Source organism: Pezoporus flaviventris, unplaced genomic scaffold (genome assembly GCF_033815535.1).
Source record: "Pezoporus flaviventris isolate CSIRO_AGI_PZ_B2104156 unplaced genomic scaffold, CSIRO_AGI_Pfla_v1 ptg000158l, whole genome shotgun sequence".
In the NCBI taxonomy this organism is placed as follows: domain Eukaryota; kingdom Metazoa; phylum Chordata; class Aves; order Psittaciformes; family Psittacidae; genus Pezoporus; species Pezoporus flaviventris.
The window spans coordinates 725,993-742,134 of NW_026892706.1; the positions used below are offsets into that span (position 1 = coordinate 725,993).

Genomic DNA, 16,142 nt, shown 5'->3' on the forward strand with positions numbered 1-16,142 from the left:
CTTTGTCCAGACATAGCCCACCATGTCTGCCAGCTCCACGCACTTCATATGGGCAGAAACACCCCAGCAAAGGAATGCTATCCCCGGTAGTAACTGGTGCTCCCCTGATCCAGCCCCCTGCCTGGCTGCAGGCATCAGCCCAGGGAGGAGGGCAGACAGGGAGCCAGGGAGGAGGGCAGCAGGGCTGGGTATGCACAGGGCTGTTTCCCATCTCTGCTCCCGCCATGCCATCAGGCACTCAAAGTCATGTTCAGAATCACCTGAGATGAGGAGTGGAGCCCTGTGAGCAGTGCCTGGCCCCACTCCTCTGCTCCTGAAGGCCTGAGGCTGCAGCCCCACACCCATATGCAGGGAGCACTCCCCTCAGCACAGCCCCCCGGGCTGTGCAATCTTGGCTGTGCTTGGAGGGAAGGGAGGATGGGGGCTCTTCCCCTACCTGAGTGAGGATGTAGCTGTCCTCAGACAGCTTCTCAACAATGTCGAAGTGATCCACGCCGGCAAGATCCAGCATGGAGACGGACCAGCCAGCTGCACGCAGGGCCTGCAGAGAGAGAGGCACTGGTGGGAGGGACCCGTCCCCCATCAGCAGAGGGAATCACTGCTCCTCAAGGATGAGCATCCCCCCGAGCCGAGCCGAGCCGCTGTCATCCCCCACAGCAGCAGGACTGCTGCTGACACAGCACCCGAGCCCTTCCTCCCAGCCGGGCGGGTCCCGGCTCCTGCCGGCGCTCACCAGGACGTACTCCCGCGACTGCCGGCGGAACTCAGGGGAGTCGTGCTGGGCCATGGCCACCAGCACCTTGCAGGCTGCGGCCGCAGGTGCTGCAGGGGCGATGTGCAGCAGGGGGCTGTTCCGCTGGGCCACCTCCCTGAGGAGACACCGCGGTGGCAGTGGCTGCAGCCCCGTGTACTGAGCCACGTGCCCCGGCAGGCAGAGGGCACAGCCCCGCTCACCGGCTCATATGAAGCGCATCGTTCACATAGGTGTGCAGGATGGGCTCAAGGTCGTACACGCCGCTCACCAGCACAGCTCCTGGGCCAGAGGAGGGTGAAGGGTTGTGAGACCACTTTTCTTGTGCCCGTGTCACATCCCAGACCTCAGAGAGTGGCTGGTGGGCACAGGGGCAGCTTGTCCAGGAGCCAAGTCCCACACTCCCAGCATGTCCTGGCTGACATCAGCTTGGGCAACTTGTCTCCTTCAGCTCCCACAGCCCCATATAGGCAACAGAGACACCACTTCCTGGGTGTAGACACCATCTCCCTCTGAGCCCCTGTGCCTGGACATGGTGCTGCTACCTTTGATATCTGGCACCACACCGTATTCCGTCCAGTCCGTGGCCAACACCATGGCTGCCAAGTGAGCCCCCGCTGAGTGTCCACACAGATAAATGCCTCTGCAGAGAGGGAGCCATGAGCCAGTGGGACAGGAGCCTGGGGACACCCTGCTCTCTCCACAAGCGCCACAATCCAAACACAGCCCAAACACATTTCTCAGTCCATCGGCTGACACCTCACACCGCAACAAAGGCACCACAGCCACTGGTGCTGCCCAGCGCTCAGACTGAGCTGTCAAAGCCCCATCACAGCTCAGGGGTCGGCTGCCCCCACCAAACCCCGTGCAGGGACCACCACATGCACAGTTTGCCTTGACAACCAGATGCCAGCTGTGCTGGTGGGGCAGAGGGGCCCGGGGGTGGCCTGTAGCCCACCTGATCCTATCGTAGCGCTCCACCAGGAAGGCGATGCTGCGCCGCACCTGCAGCACCATGGCGTCCATGTGTCCTGGGCAGAGCTGAGCGTCAGGAGGGCATGGAGCTAGCAGAGGCACCCACAGCTTCTCCCGGCCAGCACCTACCTTTGGGAGCGATGTCGTAGCCCACGGCCACCAGCCCCACGCCCTGTGACACCAGCGAGGGGGCAGCAAACCCTGACTCGTCTTTACTGCAGGGAAACAGAAGGTGGCCAGGTTGTGGGGGTCGCGGTCTCTGGGTCCAGACCCAGCATACCGAGAACAAGCCCGGTGTCATGAGGAGGGAAGCAGTAACGGGGTCTGGAGACTCCCTTCCCAAGGGATTCCCTCGCCGACAGCCTGCCTCACCTCAGGCACTGCCAGTATCCACCATGGATATAGACCAGGACAGGGAAGGCTGTGCAGCACAGCCCGGGGTGAGCAGGGGTCACAGCCCCCGCCCACCACCGCTGCCACGGCCTGCCCGTCACCTACTTCCAGACGGGTCCGTGGGGAGGTACATGTCCAGCTTCTCGCCGTCCCCGTCTCCGTAAGGGACGTGCAGCGAGGTCTGCGCGCCAGCCCGGGCCCGCTGGGTTCCTGTGGGAGAAGGGACACGGCGCCTGGGTCAGCCCCGCTCCAGCTCCCGGTCCCGGCCCCCCGGACCGGGCAGCCCGCTCCTCACCTGCCGCCGCCGCCGCGAGGTGGGCCTGGATCACTTCGTCGGGGCCCAGGCGGGGAGACCAGCGGCTGGGGGAGTACTGCTGCTCCAGCTCCTGCGGGGCACGGCGGCTGCGGCGCGGCGGGGACCGGGCGAGGCGCCCCGACCCCGCAACCCGGCGGGAGCCGTGCGCTGCCCACCCCCCGGACCCACCTCCGCGGCCATGTCCCACCACCCGCCCATGCTGCGGCCTGGACCGGTCCTGGTCCCCGTCCCGATCCCGGTCCTGATCCCGGTCCCGGTCCCGGTCCCGATCCTGGTCCCGGTCCCCGTCCCGATCCCGATCCCGATCCCGATCCCGGTCCCGGTCCTGGTCCCGGTCCCGGTCCCAGGTCCGCCCGGGGGCGGGGCCGTCCAGCTCCCATTGGCACCTCGGGAGGTGGGGCCGGAGCACGTGACGGGGGCGGAGCCCCGGGCGGGGCAGCTCCGCTCCCATTGGCCGCCCGGGGGGTGTGGCCGGGGGTACCTGGCGGGCAGGCAGAGCGATGACGTCACCGCAGTGCGGCGCGCGGTGCACGCCGGGAAGGCGCGGGCTCTCAGAGGGGAAAAAAGAATTTTCGCGCCTGTGCCGCCATTGGCCCGAGGCGCGGCGAGAGACACTTCCGATTGGCTGGCGCGGCGGAGCCGGGGCGGGAGGCCTCTCTGATTGGCCGTGGGGCGGGGCGGTGGAGCGGTGCCCGGGGTCAGTCGGTCGGTGAGCGCAGCCATGAGCTGCCTCACGGTGCCCGGGGTCCACCCCGGCTCCCCCGGCCGCCCGCGCGGGCAGATCCAGGTACCGGGAGCGGGAGCGGGAGCGGGAGCGGGGGCGGGGGCGGGGGCGGGGGGGGTCTGTGCTGTGGCCGGGCTGCGGGGGGGCCCGGGGCAGCGCCAGGCGGGGCGCGGGAGCTGCCTGTGGGGCTCCGTCGCGCGGACTGCAGCCGCTGACACCCGGTTCTGCCGCAGGTGATCTTCGGACCCATGTTCTCCGGGAAGAGGTAGGCCGGGGGCGGGCGGGAGCAGGAGGGGGCCTGTGTGGGGCTCAGGGGACGGCCCCGGTCCCGCTGACCGCCGTCTCTCCCGCAGCACGGAGCTCATGCGGCGGGTGCGGCGGTTCCAGCTCGCTCAGTACCGCTGCCTCCTGGTGAAATACGCCAAGGACACGCGCTACGGGTCCTCCGGTGTCTCCACGCACGACAAGTGAGTCCCTGCAGCAGGGGCACCCCCGCTGCGGGCCCAGCAGCTCGGCTGCGGGCCTCACCTGCTCTCCCTTCCCAAGGAACACCATGGAGGCCGTGCCAGCCTGTCTCCTCAAGGACGTGTACCAGGAGGCGCTGAGCTCCACAGTCATCGGCATCGATGAGGGCCAGTTTGTAAGTGCCAGGGCAGGTCCTGGGAAGCTCTGCAGGATGGGAGTTCCCCCGTGCAGCCCAGGGTCTAAATCCTCGGGGGGAATAGGGGGAGGAATACCCTGGGGCTATTTGATCCCCCTGTGCTTGTACAGTCAAAGGCTGTCCTTTCTGCAGGCTGAGGACAGGGGGGCTGGAGCCCATTTTAGGGGTAGGCAGCATGCCTCCATTTTATTTTGTGCCTTGTGCTGCTGGATCCTGAGCAGAGTACTGCCCCTTCTTACTCCTTACACTGTTTCGGTACCCCCTCTAGTTCCCAGACATTGTGGAGTTCTGTGAGATGATGGCCAACACTGGAAAAACCATCATAGTTGCTGCTCTTGATGGCACTTTCCAGAGAAAGGTAAGACATTTTTTTAGTACAGCGGCTGCTTTGACCCCCTCATAGAACCATCCAACAGAACCATCCTGCTCTCTTGGCACAGGCCTTCGGGAGCATCCTGAACCTGGTGCCGCTGGCAGAGAGTGTGGTGAAGCTGAATGCTGTGTGCATGGAGTGCTACCGAGAGGCCTCCTACACAAAGAGGTTGGGAGCAGAGAGGGAGGTGAGTTCTAAGGAGCCAGGCTGAGAGAGCTGGGCTGGTTCAACCTGGAGAAGAAAAGGCTCCTTAAAGGGAGACCTTAGAGCAGCTCCAGTGCCTAAAGGGGCTACAGGAAACCTGGAGAGGGGCTTTGGACAAGGGCCTGTAGAGACAGGCCAAGGGGAATGGCTTGAACCTGCCAGAGGGGAGACTGAGATGAGCTTTTAGGCAGAAGCTCTTCCCTGTGAGGGTGCCGAGACGCTGGCACAGGGTGCCCAGAGAAGCTGTGGCTGCCCCATCCCTGGCAGTGCTCAAGGCCAGGTTGGACACAGGGGCTTGGAACAAGCTGCTCCAGTGGAAGGGGTCACTGCCCGTAGCAGAGGAGTGGAGCTGGATGAGATTTAAGGTCCAACCCAAACCAGTCTAGGATTCCCTTGGAAGAGAAAGCCCTGCAGTAGCTTCACCTTGCCAGTCCTGCTGTTCTGGAGGGATCTTCTCAGGGGAGCTGAGCTCTGCAGTCACTCCCCCATTTTTCCTGCCAGGTTGAGGTGATTGGAGGAGCAGACAAGTACCACTCCGTCTGCAGAGCCTGCTACTTCCGCCATCAGCCCCCTCAGCCTGGGCCAGAGAACAAGGAGAATGTGCCCCTGATGCTGAAGCAGCTCAATGTGGCTGCCTCCTGCCGCAAGATCTTTGCTTCCTGACTGCTGGGCTCCTGTGTGCAGGAGGCCAAGCAGAAGGCAGCTGAAGGCTGTAGCTCCCACTGCTCCGGCTTCCTCTGCTTCCACAGAACCGAACTGTCCAGTGCCCCCTGCAAAGCCCCTGCCACTCCCCTGCTCCAGGCACGGGGAGGAAGAGGATCAGCTGCACCTGACACAGAAGCAGAAGCCTGGCTCAAAGGGAGTTCCTGTCTCAGAACACAGGAAGGGACAAGTGTAGCTACTGATGCTGCCACCAAACCAGCCCTGGAACCCTGTCCCAGCAGTCGGGCTGCAGGTTCCCACTGCTCCAGCTGCTCTCCTGGGCTGGGCATAGGCTCAGCCTGGCTCTGCTGGCTGGTTCCCTCACCTGGGAATGCAACTGTTTCTCTCTGGTGCCCTGTTGCTAAATCCCAGGTTTCTTAAGACACAATGTACGGTAACTCAGTGTGTTTAACCCACTTCCCTTTTCCATGCAGTCCAAGGGGATAACCCATCCCTCAGCCTGGCTTTCGGTGTTCCCTTTGAATGACTGCATGTGGCTCATCCCTTTGCCATTACACTCTTGATCTAACTGTCCTGTAAATCTTTGTTGAAACAAAGAGGGGGAAAGGTAGGGTGATGGGCAGCTTGACAGCAGGCTCTTACTAGTGTTAGTCTAGCAGTAGCCTCTGTGTTTAAGACAGGGTTCTTTTGGAAGGGGATTTTGCTCAGGGCCAAGCTTAGTGCTGCCCCTTCGATGCTCAGTTACCTGTGAAGGGGTTGGAGGCTCAGGACAACCTGTCAAGGGTTGGGCTGCTGTTCCTTCAAAGACCCAGTGACGTGGAGAAGGGTTTCTGCTTTGGGTGAGTGGTTCTCAGCTCTTAGTCATGTACATTGCTGCCTTCTGAGCTCTCTGAAACATCTCAAGGCTGATTCCTCTGCTGCAGGTTGGCTGAAGGATCCTCTTCTCCCTTTGTTTGACCTTTGGCTTTCTGGAAGGTTTGGGTTTTCTTCCTTATTCCTCCCCAAAGCACTTTTACCTTTAGGCCAGTGCCCACAAGCTCCAAGCAGCAGCTCTTGGTTCTGGCCAGTTCACATCTCCCTGTGCAATGCAGTGCTTTCTGCCTACACCCAGCAGCCAGGAGGAGGGACCTCCCTGGGAGGTTATGACACCATCTGGTAAGCATGTGTCCCTCTGCATTACTCGAGGTGGTAACAGTTCTAGCACACACAAGTGTGCAAGTGCCAGGCCTGGGCTTTCCCCTTTAATAACTAACTCGATGAATTAAGCTTAATAAATAAATGAGTTTCTGTGTGTGTTTTATACCCATCTGCTCTGAGCAGGCTCCCCTGCAGGGACCAGCACAGGCTGATAGCTTAGAGCAGCTGCCTGTGCTGGAGCCCAAACCTACCCAACAGACTAAAAATAGACCCAGCATGAGTGTGCTGTTTGCAGTGCAGGAGTTGGCTGGGTCTGCTCTGCTGCTCCCTGGCCTGGGGGCCCTGGGCCTTGGGGGGAGAGGAGGAATCCTGCTTTGCTTCCCCAGAGAAGAGAGACAGGGGGGGGGCAAGGTGAAAAAGTTTATTCTGTATCTACAGTGGCAAAGAACTACTCGGAAGGCCAGCCCCAGCAGCGCCAGCTCACACACCACACTGCTGCTGGGTGCAGCAGCACACACAACCTGAGATAGGCAGTCTGCACCAGTGCCTTGGCATGGGCCGGGAGCTGAGCAGGGTGTGGGATGCAGAGGCAAGTGCAGGGGCTGCAGCAGCAGGAATTACACCCAGGGCCCCTGTTGGAGAGCAGGGTCAGCCCTGGGCCCACTGAGATCTCAGCACTCACTGCTCCCACAGATCCCAAACAGCATCACCCAGCACTGGCAGCTCTGATGCAGGCTGTGGGAAGGCACAGCACAGAGTTTAGAGGTGAGATAAGACAGGGCTTTGGCATGAAGCTCACCCAGCAGCAGCTGAGGGGAAGGCACGGGAGAGGCAGGAGCCGGATGGCCCAGCTGTGCTATGGCAGCAAAAGCTGGCACTTGAGGGGTTGCAGCCAGCGAGGCTGGAAAGGCACCAGAATAGGGCAGCAGTCATGGGCATGGCCAGGGCAGAGCTAGGGGTGCAAACCACACACTCACCCCACAGCAGCTTCCCCAAGGGCAGGAGCTTGGCCTCACAGGGCCACCCCCACACACTCACCCTCCCCACAGCCATGGGGCTGCACTCAGTAGTTGTGCATTGCACACCGGGTCCCATCACTGGGGAGCTCTGCACCTCACACCACGGCCAGTGGCCTTCACACAAAGCAGCAGCCACTTTCCCACCCACCATCCCCCTTCACGTGGCAGGTCCCTCCCCTGCATCCCACAGCAGAGCATTGCACCGGTGCAGCCATCCCTGCTGGGCCCCGGCCGTGGCTCAGTACACTGGCGGCGGCTGGTACCCCTCAGGGGCTTCCGCCGTTTGGGTGAAAGGTGGCTGCTGGTAGCTCTCATGGCTGATGTTGGGGTAGCTGGAGTAGGGAGTTGAAACCTCCGGGCTGGGGTCGATGTAGCTCTGAGCAAAGTCCTCCACCCCCATTTTGTACCTCTTGTAAGCGAAGGTGATCAGTAGGCCCTAGAGAGACAAGGGGCCGGTGGCGTCAGGGTTATGTGGCCGGGGAGCCCCTGCACCACCCTCCCGAGCACGGCAGTGCCCAGCTCCCCCGCGGCAGCACTCACCCAGGAGAAGATGGAGAAGAAGCTGAAGGTGATGGCAGCGCGGGCAGAGTCAGCCCCGATGTGCACATCCTCGGCCCGTGTCCAGGCCCATTGGTTGGTCAAGAAACAAAAGCCAACAAACCACAGGAACGTCCAGAGACCTAAAGGAGGAAGGCAGGAGCATGAGGGGCCAGGGCTGCACCCTGCTGCTCCAGGAGGGTCCCCAGCCGTGACCCTGCTCCCACCAGGCTGCATAGGGCTGGTGGCTGGCGCAGGCACCGGCACAGCCTCCCGGGGCTCCTCGAAGCGCCTTGAGCTACGAGCGCGTGGTCTGTGGGCAGTGCTCCAGGCGGGAGCGACTCCCTTCGCCAGGCACCAGCAGCCACGTCATGGGACAAGGGCAGCCATTGTGGCAGCGCAGGAGGCACAGCCCTGCCCACACCCGCATGCACCTGAGAAGCCGAGGTCTGCCAGGACCAGGTACTTGCGGTCCGTGGTGTTGCTGATCTGTGGGAAGTAGATGTCCACCATGAAGAAGAAGACGCAGGCGAGGAAGGCGATGACGCCGATGCCGATGCCGTAGCGACAGGCATCCTCGTTGCGGTTGAAGATGCAGAAGAGCTGGGAGGAGCTGGAGGTGTTGGTGTAGCCCTCCCCGACCAGGCACGAGAAGACGATCAGGGCAAAGACCTGCGGAGATGGGAGCGGGCGTCCGGTGGGCAGCACCGGGGCCGAGGAGTCCTGCCAGGGCTGGGGGCACCGGCACCGGCCGGGCCGGGCCGGGCTCCGCTGAATGTTCGGGCCGGGAGAGAGAAAGAGAAGGGGAAGGAGAAGGCCGTGGCGGGCGGGCTCCGGGGCGGGCAGAAGGGAAGGGAACGCCGGGCCGGGGGGGCCCGGAGGGGGCGGGCGACAGGGAGAGGAGGGGAAGGTCGGGTCGGGCCGGGCCCCTCCAGTTCCCGTCCCGCCAGCCCCGACTCACCGCGCTGGCGATCCTCGCCACGACCTGCGGCTGCTGCACGAAGCGGCCCAGATCGAAGGCGCCGCCGGCCTTGGCCGCCCCGTAAGCGCCGCCGCCGCCGCCCTCCATTGCACCGGAGCCGCCGCCGCGTCCCCGCCGCTTCTGCGCGGTACCGCCCCGGGGCGGGCAGGACCGGGCAGGGCGGTCCCCGCTGCCAACAGGGCGGGGCGGAGCGGGCTCAGCCTGTGGGGACCGGGTCCCCTCCACCCCGGCCCCTGAGCGCAGCGCCAGCCCCGGGACCTCCGGGCCTCGCTGGCGATCGGTGCCGCGCGGTGGGGAGAGCGGCAGCCGCGCACGGGGAGCCCCGGCCCCACGGCAGCTCCACGCGGTCCGCGGCGGGGGAGCGCTCGGCACCTCCCGAAGTACTTCGTGCCGCGGGACAGGCCCGGCCCCGCGGCGGGTCTCGGTGACCGGCGGGGAGCAGGGCGCTTCGCTGGGGGATCGCCCCTCTCGGCCCCGGGAGCGCTGGGCTGGCCCGGGGTCAGCTGGACGGGGCGGCTTCGCTCCCGCGCCGAGACGCCGGTTCCTGGTACCGGAGCGGGCGGGAGATGTCGGGGGGGGGGGCGTCGGGGGTCGGGCCGGGAGCTTCGCGGGTGCCACCCCCTGCCCGGAGCAGCCTCAGTCCGCCTTGGGAGGGCTGCCGAGGCTTGGGGTGGTGGAGGGGGAGCAGGGAAGGGAGGAAGGAGAAGGCGCTGGGGCTCCGGCAGGCGGGGGCAGCGGGACGCGAGCGGCGGGGCCTCTGTGGAGCCGCTCTCGGGTCCCGGGAGGGCACAGGCTGGGGGGGGCAGGTACGGCTCTGCTCGGGGGGAGGGAGCCGTTCGAGCTCGCAGGGCCAATTCGAGCCCCGTGGGCCCGCAGAAGGGGCGTCCTCGCCGCCCTGGGACCGCGGGTGCCGGTCGGAAGCACAGAGCCCCGGAGGCGGGAGGGCTCCCGCGGCGCAGCCCGGGGCTGGTGCGGGCGCCCCGTGCGGCGGGACCTGCTCGGCGGAACCTGCGCCGCCTTCCGCTGCCCTTCCTTCCTGCCCCTCCGCAGGTCCCGGCCCGCTGGCTCCGGGCCGGGCGGACCCTGTGTTCCTCACGGGTTTAGATACGGGTTTAGCCCCACAGCCCCGGCTCGCCCCAGCATCCTCTCCATCCCCGTCCCAGCGGCCGGCACCCCCAGGGCAGCTGAGGAAATCGGGGTGCTGTGGCACGAGGCCCGCTGACCCGTGTCTGCTCACCGTGGCAGGGCACGTACCGGAGGGAGCGCAGTGCCACCGAAACCCCTCGGCCCTGCAGGATGTCCCAACCACCCTCCTTTACCCTCCACGTCTCCGAGGACACCGGGAGTGATGGGTGTGTACGAACGGTGCCTCCAGCATCCTGCCCCCCCAACAGGCTCTGGGTGCCTGTGCCATAGGGCAGCATGCCCAGGCTGTGGGTTGGCACTGGGGCTTTGCCATGGCTCCAGGCCCTGGAGCCTGCCCCAGCCCTAGGAGCAGAGGTTTGTGTCCCCACAGCGAGGAGCCGAGCCCAGACAATGAAGGAGCCCTGCACACCTCCTTCCACCAGCTTATCCAGGAGCAGAGCAGCTTGATGGAGGCAGGTCTGGAGCTGGAGATGCAGGACAGGGGCAGAGGTAAAGCCCCATGGCCACAGTCAGGGTGGGACAGGGACAGTGTGTGTGCCTGGACCCTGCCTGGGCCAGCTGCTGCCAAAGCATGTGCAGGAGCCTGCTGACCATTCGCCAGTGCAGGCAGCAGGACAGACCTGCCCTTGGGGACATGGAGGGTGGCCCTGGAGAAGAGGGTGTGCCAGAGGGAGCACACACTGGGGCAGGTGCCTGGCTTTAGTGCCAGAGCAGGGCAGCAAAGCCACAGGGACTAGAGCCATAGGTGCTCTGGCTCTCACTGCTCTATGTGCTCCCCTCCCTCTCCCAGAGCCTTTGGCCTGTCAGGTTACCCCAGACGCCGGTGCCACAGCCTGGCCAGAGCCCGGGCAGGGCGAGCAGCACCCCGGGTACTCCTCTGCTTCCCTGCGGATCCTTGCCAGCATGCCCAGCCGCACCATCGGTAGGTGCCACCCGGCAGCCCCAGACCCAGGAGCAATCCTGTCCCCTTGCTGTCCTGTGGCTACGCACCCTGTGCCCGCTGTCGTTTGCAGGACGCAGCCGCGGGGCCATCATATCCCAGTACTACAACCGCACGGCACGGCTGCGGCGCCGGAGCAGCCGCCCGCCCCTGCAGCAGCTCTGCCGTGCAGCGCGGCCCAGCCTGCGGCTGTACGACCTGGAGACCGACCCCGCCACGGCCACACTGCAGGGTGAGCATCGCCAGGCACTGTCCCCACAGCAGGTCTGGGACAGGCACGTCCTGGTGGCTGCATCCTGCTCAGCTCCTTGTGCCCCCAGACAAGCGGAGCCTGCTGGTGAATGAGCTGCTGAGCCTCTCGCCCAGCCACCGCAGCCACATGCTGCTGACTGTGCCCCTGTGCCTGGCAGAGAAACGCGCCCTCCGGTACGCCCTTTCCTACTGGCCCCACAGGGCTCCCACAGCCAGAGCTGTCCCGGGGCCCACACCCCCTCTAACACCCCTCTCTGCTGGGCAGGCAGGAGCTGAGCGGGCAGAGGGGGCCCCCGAGGCACCGTGCCCAGCACCAGGAGCCGTCTCCCTGCGGAGGGTCCAAGGACCACATCATCCTCGTAAGTCCAGGACACGGGTGTGCAGAGCAGCACCGGGGGCTCCGGTGCAGGGTCCGACCCCAGTTCTCTCCCTGTGCTGTCCCTGCAGTGCTGCCGCAGGCTCTGGTACAGGCTCCTGTCCCTGCTTCCCGCCGCGCAGCCCTGGCACTACGCACTGAAGCAGATTGGTGGCCGCTTCGGCTCCAGTGTCCTCTCCTACTTCCTCTTCCTCAAGACGCTCTTTATGTTCAACATCATCTCATTCCTCATCCTCCTGGTCTTTGTGGTGGCCCTGCAGGCTGCGTATCCCCCTGCCTCAGCCAACCCCCAGCCCTTCACTGGCTTTGAGCTCCTCACAGGAGCGGTAAGCGCTGCACCACGGCCAGTGCATCCCCAGGCCAGGAGCTGCTCCCAGCCCTGGGTTCAGCTCTGCATCCCCCCCACCCCTAGCGGTGCCCCGTCCTTCTCCTGCATCCCTGCATCCCCACCACAGTGATGCCCCAGTCCCTCCTCTTGCACAGCCAGGGCACTGGGACCATCAGTGCTGAGGGTGCAGAAGAGGGCCCTGGTGCTGCCCCAACCCAGCTCTCCCCAGGGGCTGGCCCAGATGTGCCAGGCTGGGCGGGGAGCTGTGGGCCCCATAGTGCCTTTCCACAGGGCTACTTCACTCACTCGCTGCTCTACTACGGCTACTACAGCAACACCACCCTCAACAGCCCCTGCGCCTCCAGCCCCAGCACATGCCCCCTCGCAGCACCCCCGCTCCCATACAACATGCCCCTGGCCTACATGTCCAGTGTTGGGGTCTCCTTCCTCATCACCTGTGTCCTGCTGGTGTACAGGTGGGTTTGGCAGCACCTCGGGCACCGCAGCCTTCACCCAGCACTGGTGCTCTGACACCTCCCTCTCGCTGCAGCATGTCCCGCTCCTTCGGGGAGAGCTACCGTGTAGGCAGCTCCTCACGGGACCTGCCTGTCAAAGTGTTCTGTGCCTGGGACTTCAAGGTGGTCCAGAGGCGCTCAGTGAAGCTGCAGTGTGAGAACATCTGCACCCTGCTGAAGGTGAGCACTGGGCTTGGTCCCGCGCACTCTGGGTCCCACCTGGGTGCAGCCCGGAGCAGGCTGGGCAGCACTGGCTCTGGCTCTGCCCTACAGGAGCTGCTGGCGGAGCAGCGCTCCCGCTCCTGCTCCCGGAGCCTGTGGCAGCGCCTGGGCCGCGGCGCGGTGCTGCTCCTGGCCTGGCTGCTGTCGCTGAGCACGGTGCTGGGCTGCGCCGTGGCTGTGCACCGCTTCTCGCAGCACATGCACGTAGTGAGTGCTGCCCCTCGCCCTGGCACTGGGCTGGGTACTGGGGAGCCCTGGAGACAGGGGAGCCCTGGAGACAGGGGCAGCCCCACGGCGTCGTTCCCCATGTCCTCACCGAGGTGCTGCTCGCCAGGTCCAGCAGGACCACCGGGCACGGGGCGGGGGGCAGCGGCAGCAGGAAACCCTCCTGCTGGCCCTGCCGCTCGTGGTGTCCGGGCTCAACGCGGTGATGCCCCATGTGTACAACCTGCTGGGAGCGTGGGAGAGGCAGGACTACCCCGGGGCTCAGGTCTACGTGGCCGTCTGCAGGTAGGGTGGACGGGAGCATCCTGTGCCCCACCTGCGGTGTGGGGAGGCTTTGGGGCCGGGCACTCTGTCCGTGGGGCTCAGCCCCCTCCCAACCCAAGGGCTCAGGGGCTCCTGGCCCTGCTCCTGCTCCCCAGGAACCTCATTCTGAAGATGGTCCTGCTTGGTCTGCTCTGCTACCAGTGGCTCAGCCGGAGGGTTGTCTGCTCAATGGAGGAGGTCAGTGCTGCTGTGAAATGTCAGACTCTGTGTGGGTCAGTGCAAGGGGCACCCAGCGCCCCTGTGAGCCCCCTGGAGCTATCCTGAGCATAAAGACTATCCCTTGCCCAGGGAGCACAAAGCAAAGCCAAGGCTGCAGCAGGGCTCTGCACCGCAGGCACCATCTGCTCCTTTGCAGGGGAGAGGGGGGTGACAGCCAGACAGGGGCTCTCCAAAGCTGGGGTGGCTGCTAAATGGGTGCAAGGGAGGAAAAGGTCCCAGAGCCCCTCACAGCCATGGGAAGGTCGAGGAAGAGAAGCCTCATTGCCAGCTTGTCTTGACATGGTGCAGACGTGGGCCAGCAGGAGCCTCACGGGGTCCTGCATGTGTGCTGGGGCAATCCCAAGCAGAGATACAGGCTGGGTGGAGAATGGTTTGAGAGCAGCCCTGAGGAGAAGGGCTTGGGGTGATGAGAGGCTCAGTGTGAGCCGGCAGGGTGCACTGCCAACGGGTCTGTGCCACTCCGTTTGTTTCCCCAGTGCTGGGAGACGTGTGTGGGGCAGGACCTGTATCGCTTTGTGGTGATGGACTTTGTATTCACGCTGCTGGACACACTCCTCGGGGAGCTGGTGTGGAGGTAACTGCCCCGGGAGGTGTCCCCCGGCTCCGCTGCCGTAGCCCCAGCAGCAGCGTGGGAGCAGAGCTCTGCCCCTGCCCAGGCTCGTCTTGGAGAAGAGGCTGAAGAGGAACCAGAAGCCCGAGTTTGACATCGCACGGAACGTGCTGGAGCTGATCTACGGCCAGACCCTGACCTGGTGAGGCGCGTCCCACCTGGCACAGCTCCTTCCTCTGCTGTCCAATGCGCCGGGGGCCCTGCAAGCGCCGGGGCTGGCTGGGACCGGGCACTGGGAACTCAGTGGGGTCATGGGGGACCCCTCAGCCCCGCACGGGTGGGATGGGGGCAACAAATCAAAGCAGGCAGGGGCGCAGGTGCCAGCTCTTGGCTGCGTGGAAGCCTGACCAGAGCTGGTGTGGGTGCTGCGCCGCTGCCTCCCTGGGGCTCCGACCCGGCTCAGTGCATGGTCCCCCTCTCCCAGGATGGGTGTTCTCTTTGCACCGCTCCTGCCGGCCGTGCAGGTCCTGAAGCTGCTGCTGCTGTTCTACATCAAAAAGGTGAGAGCTGCCTCCTCCCCGTGACTGTGCAGTGCCACGGGCTGCCCTGCAGCCACCAGCGCAGCCTCGGGAGCAAGGACAGGGTGTCTCCAGGCTTGCTCAGTGGAGCGCGTGGATGGGACAGCATCTGTCCTGCTCATGTTCCTGTGGCTGCTTCCCTGAGCCCGGGACTGCGCTCCCTGCCTGCAGACCAGCCTGGTGCACAACTGCCAGTCCCCTAGCAAGCCCTGGCAAGCGTCTCACATGAGCACCGTGTTCATCACCCTGCTCTGCTTCCCATCTTTCCTGGGTGCAGCCATCTTCCTCTTGTACACCATCTGGTCGTGAGTATGTGCCGGACCATGGCTTGGGCATAGAACTGCTGCTGCCCGCTGAAGGAGATGGTGCCTCCAGCCCTCATGGCACATGGAGCACATCAGCCTGGCACAGGGCTGCACATCGCTGCCCTGGGCAGGGAGATGCTGCCCAGCTGCTGGTCACTGCACACAGCACAGCTGCTGTTGGACTGTGACCACTGCTCCCGTCTGTTCCTGATGCAGGACAAGGGGGATGGTTGGGCAGGCTGGTCCCTGGAGGGTTGGATCTCTGAGGCTGGGCAGTGCCCTGGGCCATGGGCTGCCCATAGCTCTGAGCGGCCCCATTGCTCTGTGTGCTCAGGGTGCAGCCGTCAGAAACCTGTGGCCCCTTCCAGGGGCTGGAAACCATCTACAAGTCCTGGCAGGCCTGGGGGCAAGTGCTGGAGAAGTCCAACCCCAACATCACCTGGTTCACCTGGGCCCACCAGCACCTGGTGGAAAACCCATTCCTCCCATTCTTCATCTCCGGGGTCCTGCTGTGAGTATGGACCCGAGGCTGCCCCCAGGGATGTGCTTTGGGGTGCCCTGTCCCAGCCCCAAGCAGGGCTGGAGCCACACTCACTCCAGGGTGCGGTGTCCCCGATGCTGCCACCCCACCTCCCTGTCGTTGCAGAGCCGGGACCTACTTCAACATCCAGGTCCTGAGAGGGCAGCGCAGGATCATCCGCCTGCTGAAGGAGCAGATCGCCAACGTGCGTGAGCCTGGCCCGGCTGTTGCAGCCCCGGCGTGGCCGCGTTCGGGCTCTTGCCCGATGCCACCTCACACATCCCAGAGCACGTCCCGCGGCTGCTCACTGCGATGTCTCTCATTGCAGGAAGGGGAAGACAAAGTATTTCTCATTCAGAAGCTTCACTCTGTGTACGAGCAGAGGGGGAGACGCGCCTGAGCCCCGGGTGAGCCCTGCACGAGCAGGACAGGGACTGCCAGGGCTCTCAGCTGGGCACGTGGGCATTCCTCTGCTGTGCTGGAATGGTGGGAGCAGCATGGCCAGGGCCAGCCCCACTGCTTGCTGGGGAGCAGGAAGGTGCAGGAGGTGCTGGGCTGAGCCCAGCATTCCATGTCCACTCGCTCTGCTGGCACAGGCAGCCAGGGATGTAGGGCTGATCCTGCTGGGGAGGTGCCCAGGCTGCTCTGGTACCCAGTGTGTCCCAGGAGATGCTGGATCCATGGTGCTGCTGCTGCCTGAGAATGGCTCCGGCTGACAGCAGAGCCAGGATCAGGATTGGGATAGGACTGGGGCAGGGAACAGGACGTGGCTGGGGACATTTAGAGTGGGGCAGAATGGGGCAGCAGACACTCAGTGTCTCAGGGTCTGTATCTGTCCTCTTAGTGTCAGATGCCCAGGAAGGAGCAGGACGGGACAGGACTCTGCTCGCAGTCAGGGAATGGATCT

At 64.7% G+C, this 16,142-nt stretch overlaps 5 protein-coding genes across 9 annotated transcripts in view; 2 read left to right on the forward strand and 3 right to left on the reverse strand.

Moving 5' to 3' along the window:
* Window positions 1–16,142, reverse strand: part of ARL16 (ADP ribosylation factor like GTPase 16) — a 252,529-nt gene that overhangs the window by 233,683 nt on the left and 2,704 nt on the right. The gene's annotated exons all lie outside the window — the stretch shown is intronic.
* AFMID (arylformamidase) lies at window positions 162–3,126 on the reverse strand. 3 transcript variants are annotated; one of them, XM_061479854.1, is made up of 11 exons: window positions 2,604–2,756; window positions 2,415–2,505; window positions 2,225–2,329; window positions 2,099–2,147; window positions 1,856–1,941; window positions 1,710–1,782; window positions 1,297–1,394; window positions 955–1,033; window positions 734–869; window positions 437–541; window positions 162–260 (listed from the first exon to the last, which is right to left on the reverse strand). In XM_061479854.1, the coding sequence occupies exons 1-11, from the start codon at window positions 2,631–2,633 to the stop codon at window positions 231–233; spliced, it is 882 nt and encodes a 293-aa protein (XP_061335838.1). In that variant the 5' UTR covers window positions 2,634–2,756; the 3' UTR covers window positions 162–230. The 3 variants fall into 3 exon arrangements, with proteins under 3 accessions (XP_061335838.1, XP_061335841.1, XP_061335840.1); XM_061479857.1 differs by lacking the exons at window positions 1,297–1,394; window positions 1,710–1,782 and having other exon boundaries at window positions 181–260; window positions 2,604–3,126; XM_061479856.1 differs by lacking the exons at window positions 1,710–1,782; window positions 1,856–1,941 and having other exon boundaries at window positions 182–260; window positions 2,604–3,126.
* On the forward strand, window positions 3,138–5,066 carry TK1 (thymidine kinase 1). The gene is made up of 7 exons (XM_061479860.1): window positions 3,138–3,222; window positions 3,393–3,424; window positions 3,513–3,626; window positions 3,706–3,799; window positions 4,089–4,178; window positions 4,261–4,380; window positions 4,899–5,066. Exons 1-7 carry the CDS (start codon window positions 3,157–3,159, stop codon window positions 5,058–5,060), a joined length of 678 nt encoding a protein of 225 aa, XP_061335844.1. The 5' UTR covers window positions 3,138–3,156; the 3' UTR covers window positions 5,061–5,066.
* Window positions 6,603–8,880, reverse strand: SYNGR2 (synaptogyrin 2). Its single transcript, XM_061479859.1, has 4 exons — window positions 8,715–8,880; window positions 8,188–8,425; window positions 7,757–7,896; window positions 6,603–7,652 (listed from the first exon to the last, which is right to left on the reverse strand). The coding sequence occupies exons 1-4, from the start codon at window positions 8,820–8,822 to the stop codon at window positions 7,455–7,457; spliced, it is 684 nt and encodes a 227-aa protein (XP_061335843.1). The 5' UTR covers window positions 8,823–8,880; the 3' UTR covers window positions 6,603–7,454.
* On the forward strand, window positions 8,983–15,701 carry TMC6 (transmembrane channel like 6). Of its 3 annotated transcripts, none has more exons than XM_061479823.1 (20): window positions 8,983–9,159; window positions 9,981–10,087; window positions 10,252–10,370; window positions 10,672–10,803; window positions 10,895–11,053; window positions 11,142–11,247; window positions 11,339–11,432; window positions 11,521–11,775; window positions 12,069–12,253; window positions 12,328–12,472; window positions 12,566–12,721; window positions 12,849–13,024; window positions 13,159–13,240; window positions 13,759–13,856; window positions 13,939–14,034; window positions 14,317–14,392; window positions 14,582–14,715; window positions 15,050–15,226; window positions 15,362–15,440; window positions 15,564–15,701. In XM_061479823.1, exons 2-20 carry the CDS (start codon window positions 10,032–10,034, stop codon window positions 15,633–15,635), a joined length of 2,397 nt encoding a protein of 798 aa, XP_061335807.1. In that variant the 5' UTR covers window positions 8,983–9,159; window positions 9,981–10,031; the 3' UTR covers window positions 15,636–15,701. The 3 variants fall into 3 exon arrangements, with proteins under 3 accessions (XP_061335807.1, XP_061335809.1, XP_061335808.1); XM_061479825.1 differs by having other exon boundaries at window positions 15,387–15,440; window positions 15,564–15,643; XM_061479824.1 differs by lacking the exon at window positions 8,983–9,159 and adding an exon at window positions 9,237–9,282.

Coding starts and splice junctions, on each gene's coding strand:
- AFMID (XM_061479854.1), bottom strand. CDS start 2,633: ATGGGCGGGTGGTGGGACATGGCCGCGGAG. Junction 870..954: donor GATGCGCTTCATATGAGCCG/GTGAGCGGGGCT, acceptor GTGTCTCCTCAG/GGAGGTGGCCCAGCGGAACA. Junction 542..733: donor AGTCGCGGGAGTACGTCCTG/GTGAGCGCCGGC, acceptor CTCTCTCTGCAG/GCCCTGCGTGCAGCTGGCTG.
- TK1 (XM_061479860.1), top strand. CDS start 3,157: ATGAGCTGCCTCACGGTGCCCGGGGTCCACCCCGGCTCCCCCGGCCGC. Junction 3,425..3,512: donor CCCATGTTCTCCGGGAAGAG/GTAGGCCGGGGG, acceptor TCTCTCCCGCAG/CACGGAGCTCATGCGGCGGG. Junction 4,381..4,898: donor GGTTGGGAGCAGAGAGGGAG/GTGAGTTCTAAG, acceptor TTTTCCTGCCAG/GTTGAGGTGATTGGAGGAGC.
- SYNGR2 (XM_061479859.1), bottom strand. CDS start 8,822: ATGGAGGGCGGCGGCGGCGGCGCTTACGGGGCGGCCAAGGCCGGCGGC. Junction 8,426..8,714: donor TGGCGAGGATCGCCAGCGCG/GTGAGTCGGGGC, acceptor CCATCTCCGCAG/GTCTTTGCCCTGATCGTCTT. Junction 7,653..7,756: donor TCTTCTCCATCTTCTCCTGG/GTGAGTGCTGCC, acceptor TTGTCTCTCTAG/GGCCTACTGATCACCTTCGC.
- TMC6 (XM_061479823.1), top strand. CDS start 10,032: ATGTCCCAACCACCCTCCTTTACCCTCCACGTCTCCGAGGACACCGGG. Junction 13,857..13,938: donor CTCGGGGAGCTGGTGTGGAG/GTAACTGCCCCG, acceptor GCCCCTGCCCAG/GCTCGTCTTGGAGAAGAGGC. Junction 15,441..15,563: donor TGAAGGAGCAGATCGCCAAC/GTGCGTGAGCCT, acceptor CTCTCATTGCAG/GAAGGGGAAGACAAAGTATT.